At 39.6% G+C, this 15,188-nt stretch overlaps 1 protein-coding gene across 5 annotated transcripts in view; it reads left to right on the forward strand.

The window, feature by feature from the left end:
• The first annotated feature begins 298 nt into the window (after positions 1–298).
• LOC149305990 (WW domain-containing oxidoreductase) overlaps positions 299–15,188 on the forward strand; it is a 415,139-nt gene continuing 400,249 nt past the window's right edge. For all 5 annotated transcript variants that reach the window (XM_089476738.1, XM_089476739.1, XM_089476740.1 and 2 more), the window contains exons 1-4: positions 299–453; positions 4,959–5,023; positions 5,596–5,653; positions 7,599–7,777. In XM_089476738.1, the coding sequence (XP_089332864.1) occupies positions 347–453; positions 4,959–5,023; positions 5,596–5,653; positions 7,599–7,777 (409 nt within the window). In that variant the 5' untranslated portion in view covers positions 299–346. The remainder of the gene's footprint in view (positions 454–4,958; positions 5,024–5,595; positions 5,654–7,598; positions 7,778–15,188) is intronic.

The following is a 15,188-nucleotide window of genomic DNA, read 5'->3' on the forward strand; positions in this document are numbered from 1 at the left end:
TTAAACAGTGCAAATAATAATAATAATAATAATAACAACATTAATAGGCAAACCTCCTCTTTTTATTACATCTTTTTATCCCCCCCAAAAGCAAACTGCCTTCCTCTCAACTTCTGCCCTTTTACCCATCATCAGTTCCTTCCCAATACAAAACCACGTGCTTTTCTCTCCCAGAGACTACATTTCCCATCGGGCCTTGCGCGCTGCGCGGCCTGCGATTGGCGGAAGGAGACCGGAAGCGGCGCCTGGTCCACTTTCAAAAGCGGCTGGAGCAGCAACTGAGTCGAGAGAAGAAGGTTCCGCGTTGGATAGAAGCAGGTTGCCTTCTTTCTGGTTCTCTGGAGGGATGGCTGCGCTGAAGTACGCGGGGCTGGACGACACCGACAGCGAAGAGGAGCTGCCCCCCGGATGGGAGGAGAGGACCACCAAGGACGGATGGGTCTACTACGCCAAGTGAGTGGTCCTGGCTGTGTCCTACCTGGCAGGGCTGTTGTCAGGAGAGGCTGCTGCTAGGGGAGCTGTGGAGGAGGAAAGCCACCCTCGTCCTTGCCCAGAGAGAGGCTACTGGAGAATGCCTGCCCACAGGGATATATTGGGGAATAGTTGCCCATAAAGAATCACTGGGGGATATTAGGGAACCATTGGGGGATACTGTCCCATAGGGCATAGATAGACCCTATAGGGAAATATTGGGCAAGTATTCAATGTTTCCCTATGGGCAGGTATTCTCTCACCATTCTTTATCGGCTAGTGTGGGTTCCCTATGGGACAGTATTCCCCAATGATTCCCTATGGGCAAACGTTCCCTAATGGTTCCCTATGGGACAGTATTCTCCAATGATTCCCTATGGGCAAACATTCCCTAATGGTTCCTTATGGGACAGTATTCCCCAATGATTCCCTATGGGCAAACATTCCCTAATGGTTCCTTATGGGACAGTATTCTCCAATGATTCCCTATGGGCAAACATTTCCCAATGGTTCCTTATGGGACAGTATTCCCCAATGATTCCCTATGGGAAACATTCCCTAATGGTTCCCTATGGGACAGTATTCTCCAATGATTCCCTATGGGCAAACATTCCCTAATGGCTCCCCATGGGACAGTATTCTCCAATGATTCCCTATGGGCAAACATTCCCTAATGGTTCCCTATGGGACAGTATTTCCCAATGATTCCCTATGGGCAAACATTCCCTAATGGTTCCCTATGGGACAGTATTTCCCAATGATTCCCTATGGGCAAACATTCCCTAATGGCTCCCCATGGGACAGTATTCTCCAATGATTCCCTATGGGCAAACATTCCCTAATGGTTCCCTATGGGGTAGTATTCACTAATGATTCTCAATGGAACAGGGTTCCCTATGGGACAGTATTCCCCAATGGTTCCCTATGGGACAGTATTCCCCAATGATTCCCTATGGGTAAATATTCCCCAATAGTTCCCTATGGGACAATATTCCCCAATGATTCCCTATGGGCAAACATTCCCTAATGGTCCCCTATGGGACAGTATTCACTAATGATTCTCAATGGAACAGGGTTCCTTATGGGACAGTATTTCCCAATGGTTCCCTATGGGTAAATATTCCCCAATGATTCTGTATAGCCAAGTCTTCTCCAATGTCTCCCTATGGGCAAGTCCTGTCATTGGTTTTAGTACCTCTTGTCTTCAAGTCATTCCTGACTCATGGCGACCCTAAGAGGGACCTGTCTCAGGGCTTTCTTGGCAGGTTTCTTCAGAGGAGGTTTGCCATTGCCAATCTCTGAGGCTGAGAGAGTGTGACTGAGTTCAAAAGTTCCTGTTGTGGTTGTAATCCCATTAGCCTTTCTACAGAGACCTTGCTGGTGGTTTGGGAAGGTTGGAAGGAATACGAGGGCGGCATCTAGAAAGAAACCAGGGTCCTCTTGGTATGTGTAAGTTAGGGAGAAGGTCTTGGGGTGAAACAAAAGCCTCGGGAGACTACACATAGTTTGCTCATTGCATGCTGCCCATTTCTAGCTTGAGTCTCCTTGGCTAGATAGCCTGATGATCCCATTTAGTATGGGAAGCATTGCTGCAGGAACTTCTTTCTGAGTAAAAAATGCATGGGTTGAATGGCAGTGGTCTAGCTAATCCTCTAAACATTATGTATTATTAATAATGGTGATAATGCCAATCAATCACATTGTCTTCTCATTGAACAGCAGTGTTCCTCTATTGCCAGCGAAACCGCAGGGAGCCTTGCAGCCCCTTAAAAGTCAAACATATACCTCCGAAGATGCCAGCCGCGGATGCCGGCGAAACGTCAGGGATAAATTCTTCCATAGCCCAAAAAATCCACTAAAAACTATGGATGCTGGCTGCGAAAGCCTTCGACTTCATAATTTACTTGGTTGGTATGGCCTCAGAAATGCATGCTTCTGCGATGCTGGCAGTACAATTCAGAGGGAAAAGCTGTTTGTATGTGTGTGTATTTGTTGTTGTTGTTGTTGTTGTGTGCCGTCAAGTGATTTCCAGCATATGGTGACCCTATGCCAGTGATGGTGAACCTTTTAGAGGCTGAGTGCCCAAACTGCAACCCAAAACCCACTTATTTATTGCAAAGTGCCATGCCCCTCTGGCTTTCTAGTAACAAACTCTGGCAAACTCTATGCTGGGGCGACGGCACATGTGCCCACAGAGAGGGCTCTGAGTGTCACCTCTGGCACGCGTGCCATAGGTTGGCCATCACTGCCCTATGCCATACTGGCCCTTTTTATATATAGAGAGGGGTTTATAGTGGTTTAAATGTTGGACTATGACTCTGGAGACCAGGATTTGATACCCAACTCAGCCAAGAAACCCACTGAGTGACCTTGGGTAAGTCACACTCTCTCAGCCTCAGGGGAAGGCAATAGCAAACCTTCTCTGAACCAACCTTGCCAAGAAAACCCCATCATAGGGTTGCCTTGGGGGCACCACAAGTCAAAAGTGACTTGAAGGCACAACTACCACCATAAATGTGCAGTTAAAATATGCACAGACTTTAGTTACTTTACACAAAAGACAAGCTTGCTTCAACTCAGGAAGGAAAAGTCTTACAACCTGATAATGAGCAAATGAAAAAGCGTATAGTACTTAGAGAAACGTCATTTTGAGACTGAGAATTTATCATGTGTCCTATCCAGGGTGATAAATCGGAAAGCTTGCTCTCATGTTAAATGTCTTTAAAAAACTTATTGTGGTTCCGCTGTTCAGTTAGGACATTTCCTCTTTCCCTGCCAACTACTAATTTGTATATCTGTATGTGGTGGAGTGGTTTGAGCGTTGGACTATGACTCGGGAGACTAAGGTTCAGATCCCTGCTCAGCCATGTAAACCCACTGGGTGCCCATGACCAAGTCACACTCTCTCAGCCTCAAAGGAAGAGAAGGCAAATCCCCTTTGAAAAAATCTTGCCAAGAAAATCCAGTGGCAGGTTCACCTTACGGTTGCCATAAGTTAGAAATGATCTGAAGGCGCACAACAACATGGCCATGGTGACCTCAACATGGAGAAAAAGACTGTAGCCAGAGGTGAATCTGTTTACTTACTATTTCACAATGGTGGCTTCCATGGGAGTGGGGTTAGGTGAATCCATTCTGGGTTTTAGTGTGATTGTTAAAAAAGTGAAGCCATTTCCACACACCATTTTTCTTTATATGTTTAACTAGTGGTTGGGTTAGCAGTTGTGCACTTTGGTTAACAGAGCCTCTGAGAAAGAAGCATCTTTATGCCTGCCTAGCTCCCTTGTCTTCTATCTATCTAGCTATTTTTTCGCAGTATCAGCATTGAGAGTCTGGTGCAAGTCTGGTTGACTTGCAGGGAGAAGCGTGTCTGTAATAAGCAATGCAGTACATCTTGAACCAGGAAAGAGCAGTATTCTAATATAGATAGTTGACCCAACTATAGCCATTTATGACTTCTTGCAACAGGCAATGTAAATAGCATCTGCCTTTGAAATCTCTTAACATGCATGCAAGAACAGCAAAACAGAGTCAAGTCAAGAGTGGATATTAATGTGCATATTAAAAAGGAAATTAAAGTTATTAGAAATGTGACTGGTGGAAAAAACAAACATTCTTGGATGGATTTCAGAAGAAGCTGTAAGTAGTCTCTGGAAGATACTTATTTGTATCTTATTTGCTTACCTGACTTGGTTGTCTCATTTTACATGTGCATATCTTTAGTTCTGAATAAAAGTCTGGTGAAATATGTGCAAGCTGCTGTTCTTGTTTGTGACACAGGAACATATCCCTGTTCTTTCCATGTTATTTCTGCCACTGATACCAAGGTTTTTGTTAAAGAAGTAATGCCCAGGAGCACATGTACTTGGTTAACTGAAGTATGCCTGTATTTGGATTTCTGTGTTTGGATTTGGGTTGCCTGTGCACAGCTGCCTATATCTCCAAGACACAAGTATGGAAAAATAAAAGGCATAATCACTATTGGATGACCCAACCAAGCAGTTCTTGCAGAGGGACAGGCAAGTCGATATCAAGTGGGGCTACTTAACCTTTGTTGGGAAGCAGGATCCAGATCTGTAGCAGATACTCCTTTTTGAAAGCTCTCTCATTCAAATCTAAGTTTTGTCCTCACTGCAATTATCTCTTGCATCTCTGAACCTGCGCTCCAGCCTTTTCCATGTTCTCTATAGCTTTTAAGTGACAACCGTTAAAGGAAAGGTATTTGAGTGGTCCATATTTTGCTTTTTGCTTTAATAAAGATTTCCCTTGTAGACTGGCATACCTTTAAACAAGTCTTTAGGGCTAACTGATATAATCGGAGAGGATCGTGTTTCATTTTCTGCAGATTGGTTGATACGAATTTCCAGTCAGCCCCTTTTCTCTTACTTACATTGCTTTCTTCCAAAGACTGATGACATCTTTTTCTTTCCATTGCATTGTTGAAAAAAAATAGTTGTTTAAGATGTTCTTAAATTATTTTCTTTCAGTCACCTGGAGGAGAGAACTCAGTGGGACCATCCTAAATCTGGGAAACGAAAGCGAGTTGCTGGAGGTCGGTGTCTGGTTTTTGCTGTATTTTCCATGCTAGTTAATCTGTCGATCTCTTTGTGGGTTTTCCAATTAAATATTGAAAAAGCAGTGAAAGTTCCTGTTAAACAGAAATTCATGACAGTACATTTAGTGCTATCTCTACAAGTTATCAGCTTGGTGGGTTGTGAACAGAAAAATGAATATGGACGGAGTTATTAAATGCTCAGAAAACATGATTTGTATACTTGTCTCACAGAAAAATGTAGATAGTGGTCCTCATACCATTTAATCTGGAACACTTCATCTGGAAAAAAATGTTTTTGGACTTAAAATTAAAATTTTATCTTGTCGCCTGTGTACAAAGTTAAGGTTTAAGATAAATTAATGCCCTTCTTTGATTACCATTTACTCTAGTGTCACAGTGTCTCTACTTGGGTTTTAATGGATTTGTGTGTGTGTGTGTGTGTTCTCTGTTCTTTGTTTAGCATCTTCTTCAACTGAAGATGAGATTGCATAGCTGTACCAGTTGTGCTGGAAAAACATAAGTTGTTCTTAAAAGGCTACCAAAAGTCATTCTTTTCTTCTTTTTTCTAGATTTGCCATATGGCTGGGAGCAGGAAACAGATGCAAATGGACAGATCTACTTTGTTGAGTAAGTGAGAACTATTCTGCATGACTACAAGAGTCAGTGGCCCCCAAGCTTGATGCACCCACAAATTCACGATTTTCATGGCCCTGGTTTGCAAATGTCCTCTTGCACACAAGTTGAGTAAAGGGACAGTGCAGTTGTTGTTTTTCATCTGGTATATGACTTGAGAATGTTTTCCAGAAAAGTGTTTTTTGCACAGTAATGGGACATGCTTTACACCCATGGCTGACATGTAGTGCCCAGTGATGTATTTCAGGCCCCATACAGACAGACCAAAATAAAGCTGCTTCAAGTCACTTTGGAGGTATGCTGTTTAAATTATGCATGTGTACTAAGAATCTGGAAGCTGTGCTAAAGCTAAAGTTGCACCAAAGCTGTGCTCCAGTCCTTAAGACTGGATTGTGGTTTTGGCGTGGCTTCCAGGCTCTTAGTACGCCTGCATCATTTAAACAGCATACCTCCAAAGTGACACGAAGCAGCTTTACTTTGGCCTGTCTGTATGGGGTCTAAGTCTCTTACTCCAAGTCTCAAGTCTCTACTTGAAGATTCAAGTTGACTCTCAAGTCTGGGAGCCAACTTTAAAAGAGAAAAAGGAGGTGTCAGTCAGATGTGGAGTTTCAGTAACTAGAAAATGAAGAAAATGGGTACAAAGTTTGCTTAACATTTATTTATTTTTTACCTAGAAACCATATATTAGACTTCTGTTCTGACTTAACTAATGGGTTCTGGTTATCATTTGAAATGGTCAGTAGAGCCGATGAATGTTATACCTGTATAGTACTGTACAAAGTGGGTTGCTGTTGGTTGCACAACTGCATAGATGTATTTATTTGCTGAGAGGAGCAACATGTGAGTCCATGTATATGCAATATGTATATTGCATTTTAGTGCAAATCTTGTGACTAATGCAAACCTGATTTTATTACAGAGGAAAAATTGCTTATTTAAATTGAAAGATCACAGGGCATGATGTTTTATGATAACCGTGTTAGCAACATAAACAGAAAGAGGAGCGGTCTATTGCACAGCACGGTTTACTTCTAATTGCCAAATAATAATAATAATAAATGTCTGCTTTACTCAACCATGTTTGCAATGTCTTACAACACTGGTCTATTTCTGTCATAATGATTTCTATATTATTCCTGCCCCTTGAGAAGATGTGGTGGACAGTTTCTTTATGTTTCTCATTCACAGCAAGAAAAGAAGCTCTGTTTGTCATAAAAAGGAGATTCGCAATCTTTGCTCTTCTATTAGAACCAACAAAATGTCATAAATACTGAGCAAGATTTTGCTGGATTAGATGTATGTACAATTGGTCACCCAAAGCGAGTGACTCAAACTTAGGAGTGCCAATAGCGGTTATTTGGAGGAAATTCTGTTGGATTATTATTATTATTATTATTATTATTATTATTAACCTTTATTTATAAAGGGCTGTAAATGTACACAGCGCTGTACATACAGTCTTTTTAATTAGACGGTTCCCTGCCCTCAGGCTTACAATCTAAAAAGACATGACACAAAAGGAGAAGGGAACATAATACAAATAAAAATACTTAGATATAAAAGTTAGGGACCAAGGAATGGTTGATCTGAATTGACTTCAGTGAGTGTGATGTACTCACTGTAGATATAAGAACATAGTTCCAGGCTACTTTGTGGTGGGTTCAACAACAATTAGAAATCATGATATGAGGCACCACCAAGAACTTGATTTTGTGTTTTTCAGGGCTGTGAAATAATTAAAAACTGTCAAAATTAGTGTGAACGAAATAATGATTCTTTTCATTGCTTTAAGACTGAGAGTCTGATAAGATCCATATGGTAGCATGAATAAAACTGAGAATGTTGTGAAAATGTGTGACTGTTAAATAGTCTCCAGTGTTTTTATGGTAACTGAAATAAAAGACATTGATGTGGAAAACCTCTTCTCCTTTCTCTTAAGCCATATAAACAAAAGGACGACATACCTTGACCCGAGGCTAGCATTTACAGTGGATGATAACCCAATGAAACCCAACACGAAACAGAAGTATGATGGAAACACCACTGCGATGGAAATTCTTCAAGGCCGTGACATGAGTGGAAAAGTGGTTGTGATTACTGGTGCCAATTCAGGAATAGGTGGGTCAATATTACATTTAAAATTAATAGCAAGAGACTCAACCTGAGTTCATGAATTTATATTGTTAAATATCCATTGGGCCCTTCGTATCCATTGTGGTTTGGTTCCAGGACCTTTCCCCTCCCACCATACATACCAAAATCAGTGGATGCTCAAGTCCTATTAAATACAGTGGCATAGGTGGACACTGTACATCCCAATGTAGTGGCCCGCTATTTTTTGCATTGCCAAAGAATTTGCTGCTGTGTTGCCAAAACTCTTACAGACTTCTGCTGTAAAACAAGGTGCTTAATATGATGTTGTTGTTGTTACCTGTTTTTGAATTGACCTTGATTCATGGCAACCACCTTCTTGGTGGTTGCTCTTAGGCTTTGGCACTCCCTTCCCAGAGAAGTTAGACTGGAACTTCTTTTAGTTCAGCTGTTCAGCTTTGGAAGAGTGGCTCCTCAAGGGACTGAGCCTTGCAGAATTGTTGATTTGCGTTTTATGTGTTTGTTTTTAATAGCTATGAACTGGTTTTCATTTTATGGATATATATTTTAACTTTTTGTGCTTGGTTACCTATTGTAAGCCACTGTGAGTCCCAGACTTTACTCACAGAAAGGGGAGATATAAATAAATCTAATCATTGTCTTTTTAACAAAATGAGAAAGGGGGAAAAGTCATTACCATTGATTACCTGCGGCTTCTTACCACCAGTATTTTCAGGGCCAAGTATTTAAATCAGTTGAATTTTTACAAATGCAAGAAGAGCAAAGAAAAGAAATGTGTGAAGATTTGAAAGAATATGAGATTCAGGTTTTTAATAAAATGCAATGTAAGGTTCAGGTTTTTAATAAAATGCAATGCAAGGTCTTGTTTCCATATGGATATTTAAAAGCTATTGTTGAGAATATCTTCTATGTTGTGAAAAGTGTGGTCTTGTGTATTTGCACCTTAGCTGGAAAATAATGTAGATTGTATTCTTAAATGGCTTTAATATTATTGAATGTTTATTTCTATTAGCTGTGTCTGGTATAGAGAAAGGGAGAATAAAAATTGCTAAATTAACTTACGTTAACTGTATTACCTTGTGTTTCTTGCCTTTTACTAGAGAATAAAAATTGCTAAAATAACTTACTAAATAAACTTTATGTAGTATATTTTTCCACTAGAGGGCTGTATTGTCCTTTGGAAAAAAATAAAGCAAAAAACTGAAAAGACATCAAAACCCTTCAAAGTTTACCAAAACAAAGATTGTTTTTGACATGGGCTATTTCATATTTTAATTGCCAGTGCTCAAGTTCAGATATAGTGGGGTATATGAACTAATCTCAGTGGATAAATTGAATTCAACTTTATTGGCAAACCTTCCTGACAGAATTAAGCACAAATGTAGTTAACTGTTGCGCTGGGTTTCTAACTTAAGATAAAGACAGATCATGTTAGTTTAGATAATACTTGTTTTCTAAACATATTTTGTCTTCTAAGGTTTATTGGAAGCATGCATGTCCTTGATCATGTGGAGGCTCACTATGTCCATAGACTTTATCTCTTGCAGCCAATGCAAGGATTTTAAAACAGAATGCAAGAGCACTTCATGGTGCTACTGAAATTCTAGAAATGATCTCCTTTTCTCTACAGGCACAGCAAAAACCTTCTAAATACTTCAATATTGGATTGCAACATACACCAATTCTAATAAAGAGAAGTAGTATAGTGTTACCAAAGGAATGTTGTGCAGTATCCTCTGTGCACCTGGATGCCACTGGGTTTCTTTCCATAAAGTACTGAATTTCAAAGCGACGGGGAAACATTGTCTTTGTGGATGTGTATTGTTTCCTAGCTCTTCAGCTTGCATTTGTCCTTTGAGGATATTTATATACAGTGGGCACTTGCCATCTGTGGGTTTCAGTCTTGCAGATGGAAAACACAACAACGTGGGAGCCTTTATTAGTCAATGGGCAGCAATGTGCACACGTTTGTATCAGCATGGCTGCATGCAGGCAGGCATGCATGCACAACCATTGACCACTGTGGGATGGTGCAATCCGTGGATGGTACAATCTATGGATGGTTACCCGCAGATATGGCGGAACCACTGTATTGTGAAATGGAAGAGATGGAAATGAAATATTTCATCTAACTGCATCATATCACTTTTAGATACTCTGTCAGCTGCTATTGCTCCTTCATTTCCTTGTGTATATATGAAAGAGAATATACACACAATGGCCAGGATCCCTGAAAAAGAATGCATATGCAAAGTGGAGAAGGAGGTTTAGACTCTCAAATGCCAGCTCTTCTTTCTGTGTCACAAGGAGTTCTCAAAGTGATGGATGTTCAGAGGAGGAAATAAACCATATGTGTCACAGCCAAGATCTCGAGTTCAAACAAAATAACTACCGGTATATTAATCCAGGCTTATGTTTCTCCATAAACCCCACTTTCCTTGCTTTTGGGGTTATTCATAATTATATGATTTTGGATTGTTTTGAATTTGTCTCAGCATAATTGAATTGATTTTTGATATCATGATGGGCCACATGAAATGAAGCTGCCAGTAGTTTTGTTTTCTTTTTCTTTTTTTCCCCTTAAACTGGTGGGTTTGTTTGTTTGTTTTTTGTCACTGCTGCTTTAAAAAACTTGGCTGAGGATAAGATGTAATTTTGAAATAGCTTTACAAAGGTGCTTTCCTTTGTCCTTTTTCCATTTGGCCTTGTGGGCTGGGAAGACTTTGAGGCAATGCTGGATGCCTAAAAGGAGAGGGGGGGAAAAAGCAACTTGTAAATAGTGCATCTGATATGGAGAAATACCTTAGTGTAATATTTGTGTTAAATTTTCTTTTAGGCTTGTCAGAATGCAGACAAATGCACAGAGAAAATGAATTGGAATGCAGTCATTGGAACCAAAGTGGCAGATGTGATCAAATTGCTGGATTAAGGGAGATCCGCAAAACTAGTATAGAGCCAGAGATTATTAAAATTGCAAGTAAAAATCAATTATGAATTCTGTTTTCATTCCAGAGTTTTGAATAGTTTATGTTGGCAGATCTTTAAACGTAGGCTAGAGGTAATATAAATGGGGGCTTGATTAGGATGGAAAGGAGTCTAAAACCTGGAGGAGAGGATAGTCTAAACTAAACTTGTCCTTGGGCTGCAAAAATGCTTTTAGAGGGTGATAGCTGGTGTTTATTAATGTCCTCTCTTCAGCCCAGATCATGTAGTAAGAAATATTCTTTTGAAGAATGTCAGTTTATCATTTTGCTTAGTAACTAAAAACCCCACTGGATCCTTCCTATGAGAATCTTGGTACCCAAATTTGCTCTTTGGTAGGCAGAGGCAATGAGGAATACAACCGTGAGAGTTGTGTTTTGGAATCTCCCATGGGGCAGATGCTGAGCAGTTTTTTCCCCATTGGATCCAATGGAGTACAGATGCTGCAAAAAACATTTGACTAAAGGCATCAAATATTTAAAATGAATTTGTCGTATTTTGCATTGCTGAGGTTTAGTGCCTGAAAAACTGAATGTAAGCAAATGCTTTAAATGCCACTAGGTAATCCTTAATTTGGAGTAGGGTCTTGGTAGCAAACAACACATGTTTTAAGAAATACATTAAGGGTGTTCTAAGCAACCTTCCAAATCTTGCTATTTGTATTCAGTAATGCATGAGAATAAAATGTGCCAAAGTCCCATTTAGTCAGTTCCTAAATGTTTGCTTCAAATTTTCTGCACTATTGGAGGAAGATCCCCATAAACAACTGTATCTGCAAAATCTATTTACAAAATCTATGATTGCTCAGATGGCCTCGTAGTATATTCAGATCAATGTTACCACCCTTCATAATTTTTGGGTTTTGGTTGTGTTCTTACCCCACCCATTCCATGTCCTTCTGGGATTAAACTCTCTATTATGAGTTCATGATGTTTGTGTTGAAACATGATAGTTTCCGTTTTGAGATAATCCTAGAAATGTTTCTTGCATCGCCTTCTCTTTGAGAAATCTATTACTTGGGTAATGAGGAGTATACATGGATGGTTAGTCAAGTTATTGAACTCTATCAACTTTGGCTGAAACTCACAATGCAAGCCAACTTGTAATACATAAAATTACACCGAGGCCACAAGGTTCAGTAATTGCACTTGTAATGAAATCTTTTTTGTTGGTGTTGAAGGCAATACAATCCACAGCCAAAGTACTAAATATCCCAAATATAAAAAAGGTGTTTAAAGAAAACATTAAAATAAACAGGAAAAAATAGATACATATATAATGACACGTGTGTGTCTACACACACACACAGACACACACACACACACACACACACACACTAATATACAATGTTAAAACACTATTTAACAGTAGCTAACTAAGACACAAAAGGGCACAGACCCACTGATCCAAACTGTAATGATTGAAAAACAGAATCTAAAATAGAAGAAAAATAATTGCTCTATTACAGGTCCAACCAAATAATCCTGTTAGTATTGTTAGTATCCCTACCCACAAATTACTACTTTGGTCATGTTCTTATTACTCAAAAAGCCCATAAATGGCTTCCAATCTGCCACAAATCCTCACTTGGCTTGTCCTTTAAAACCCACAAAAATTGGCAATTTGGCAAACTCTGTGGTCTTACCCATCCATTCATCAGTCATCGGTGCTTCTGTCCATTTCCAAAATCTACTGAGCATTTTGCACATAGAAATATTTGGCTCTATGTAGTCTGCTTCACATTTCGTGGCCCTGTTTTTGTTGGCTGTCTCTGCTACCTGAGCATATTCTTTGTTCCCGCTGGACCAGCTGTCAGGCTAAAACACTTTATGAGTGGTAAGATCAGATGCATTTGTACAGTTAGAGAACCAGATCATTAGAAGTGTCCAGCGCTGAATGTAGTGCCATTGTGATATCCAGGGATAGGGACGGTCATATCATTAGGTATCTGCATCAAACAGTAGATTTGGGGTGCTGTGAAAGGATAGTAAACTGTATATTAATTCAATTTATTATTCTGTTCTTGCTGTCATGAAGATGGGAGGAATAGAGGAGAAATGCTTGTAGGATTTTCTGCCTTATTTTCTAGTGTAACTTTATCTGGATAGTTGGAGGGGTATACTTACTGTACTTATCGGGCCTGAAAATGTCCTTATGGGGTGGGTTGGTGGGATGGAATTATCTTATTCTTTATGTGATGGAACCATTGCCTGGCATTGTCATCTTCATAATTTTGTGGTTAAGTATGGGGGGAAAAGGAACTGCTGGCAAACTACATTGAAACTATGAGATGCCTTTTTTCCTCACTTCTGTATATCAGTCTAGTGTTGTGTTCTGTGTTTCTTGGAGAGAAAGTAAATGGTTGAACATCTATGGTGTAGATGTGCCGTTGCACTGCTTCTAGTATTTCCTTTTTTAAAAAGGGACAATTTTTAAACATCTAGCTTTTTGGATGCTAGGATATGTTAATAAATAAATTCCCCTCTGTCACTGTAATGTGTGTAAATAGAATAATAAATAGTAAATCATTCAAGGAAATGCTGGTTGGCTTCCCTCTTCATTTTTTGTCTTGGAGTTGCACTGCTTTCCCTGACTCTGAGAAAATAGTGTTGGTTTAATGCTTGGAGGTTCCAGCCAACTTTAGCTGACAAAACAGTCTTCTAATTTCACTGGCGATGAAATATGTCTTTTTAATTTTATGAAACCGTTTGTATTAATATTGCACTATTGTACTTGCCAAAAGGAGATTTAAAACATGCAACTAATTTTGTTTTTTTCCTTAATGCTTAATTAGTACTCTGTTCTGCAGTGACTTGTTCGCAGAGGAGCTGTGCAGAGATTTCCACATCTGAAGAGGAAGCTGTTGAGGAGCTACTACCCCCTCCTGCTCTGTTTTGCTGTGGGCATGAAAAGCGTACCTTCACTTAAACTTCATTTTCATAAAAGGCATTTCCCCCCAACTCAAAGACAAAAAAACCATGCTTTGTCTTATACAGCAAAAGGGGGGGGGGGGCATTAATATTTAGAGCAATCATGAAATAAAAAGCTGTGGGTTGTAATTTTCCTGGAGGAAGTGGGAAAAGAGAGAAATAATAGCTTACTAAGTTAATTTTTTCCTCCAGGAGTTGTTTGAGTTGATCTGTACTATTGTCATGCAACAAAAGGCTAAGTTTTTAGTTGGGGGAAGGATCCTGCTCCAAACAGGGTTTAAAGGCTGATGCATCTTGGGAATCCACCACATGGAAAGATGTGGAGCTTCTAGATGTGGCTGAGCGCATAAGCTGAGGTTTCAATTAGTGATCTTAATTGCTTTTATTTCTTAAGATGGGCTGGGATCCAGTCGGGCATTTCAGGTGCACTTGAGGTTCTTGGCATAAGCCCTGGACAATTTTACCTCTTCTTGTTCAATAGCAGAAATGTGCCCCACGGCGTACCATAAACTTTGGTCGCAGAGTTCCTAGCCCTTTTCTATTTTGAAATTTGTAAACTGCACTACATTTCCAAGGGCTCCTAAGGCATTTGTAGTTGATATGGGGGACAGTGTTGCCAACAAGCCTCGAAGATATTCACTGGAATGTTTTACCAAAATCCTTGGAATTCCCCAATATTTACCGGAATATTCAGTCAGAATCCCCGGAAAGAAATGAATTAAATTCCCCCGAAATTGGCAACGCATGTGAGATAAGTGCATGGCAGTCAAGTTTCTTTCTTGCATTAGGTAAACATTTTTCTGGTGTCTGTAAAGGGAATAAAAGGGGTCTTTTGTGGTTGGGCCAAAGCTCATAATACATGGTTTGAGTTGGGCCTGAAATCAGATTGCATGATAGTGAAACTCTTGGATTAAGGGAGCTGCATGTCTCCCAGTTCTAATTAAACTAGAAGCTTCATTCTGTCTTAGATGGTGTTCCTGGATGCTTCCTGAAAAAAGCCATGTAAAGGGGTATCTGTCCCAGTTTTTCAGTTTTTCTCCACCAGATAACCACTTAATGACCATTTTTGTGCCTTGTTTTTTGTGTAATTGGTTCCCTAGTTTTCAAAGTTTTCACACTCTCAAGTGTAAATATTTGATATTGACATTGAAATTGAAATATTTCATATTGATATTTGGCCTTATTTCCCCCAGTTCTATACATCAGAATATTACTGTACCGGTGTGTGCTAATGTGTACAGATTTTAACTCCTGCGATAATGGCTTTTATTTTAACAGTGAGATGGAAAACGGAATTGGTAAATTAGATGTTATATTTTGTTTGCATTCTCCATCTTTATATCCAAGCAAAATGCAGAGCTTCACTTAGGCGTATGCTCGGGTAAAGGAATGTGATACCTCTTAAATTTTTCATCAGACATTAGAGAAACCATTGTCTGAAAGTACACTGTTGACAAAATGGTGATTTAAATCAACAAGGTAATGTTACTGAAAATGTTTTGTTA

This window comes from Sceloporus occidentalis, unplaced genomic scaffold (genome assembly GCF_023333645.1).
Source record: "Sceloporus occidentalis isolate IW3139 unplaced genomic scaffold, rSceOcc1.0.p SCAF_10, whole genome shotgun sequence".
NCBI lineage: Eukaryota > Metazoa > Chordata > Lepidosauria > Squamata > Phrynosomatidae > Sceloporus > Sceloporus occidentalis.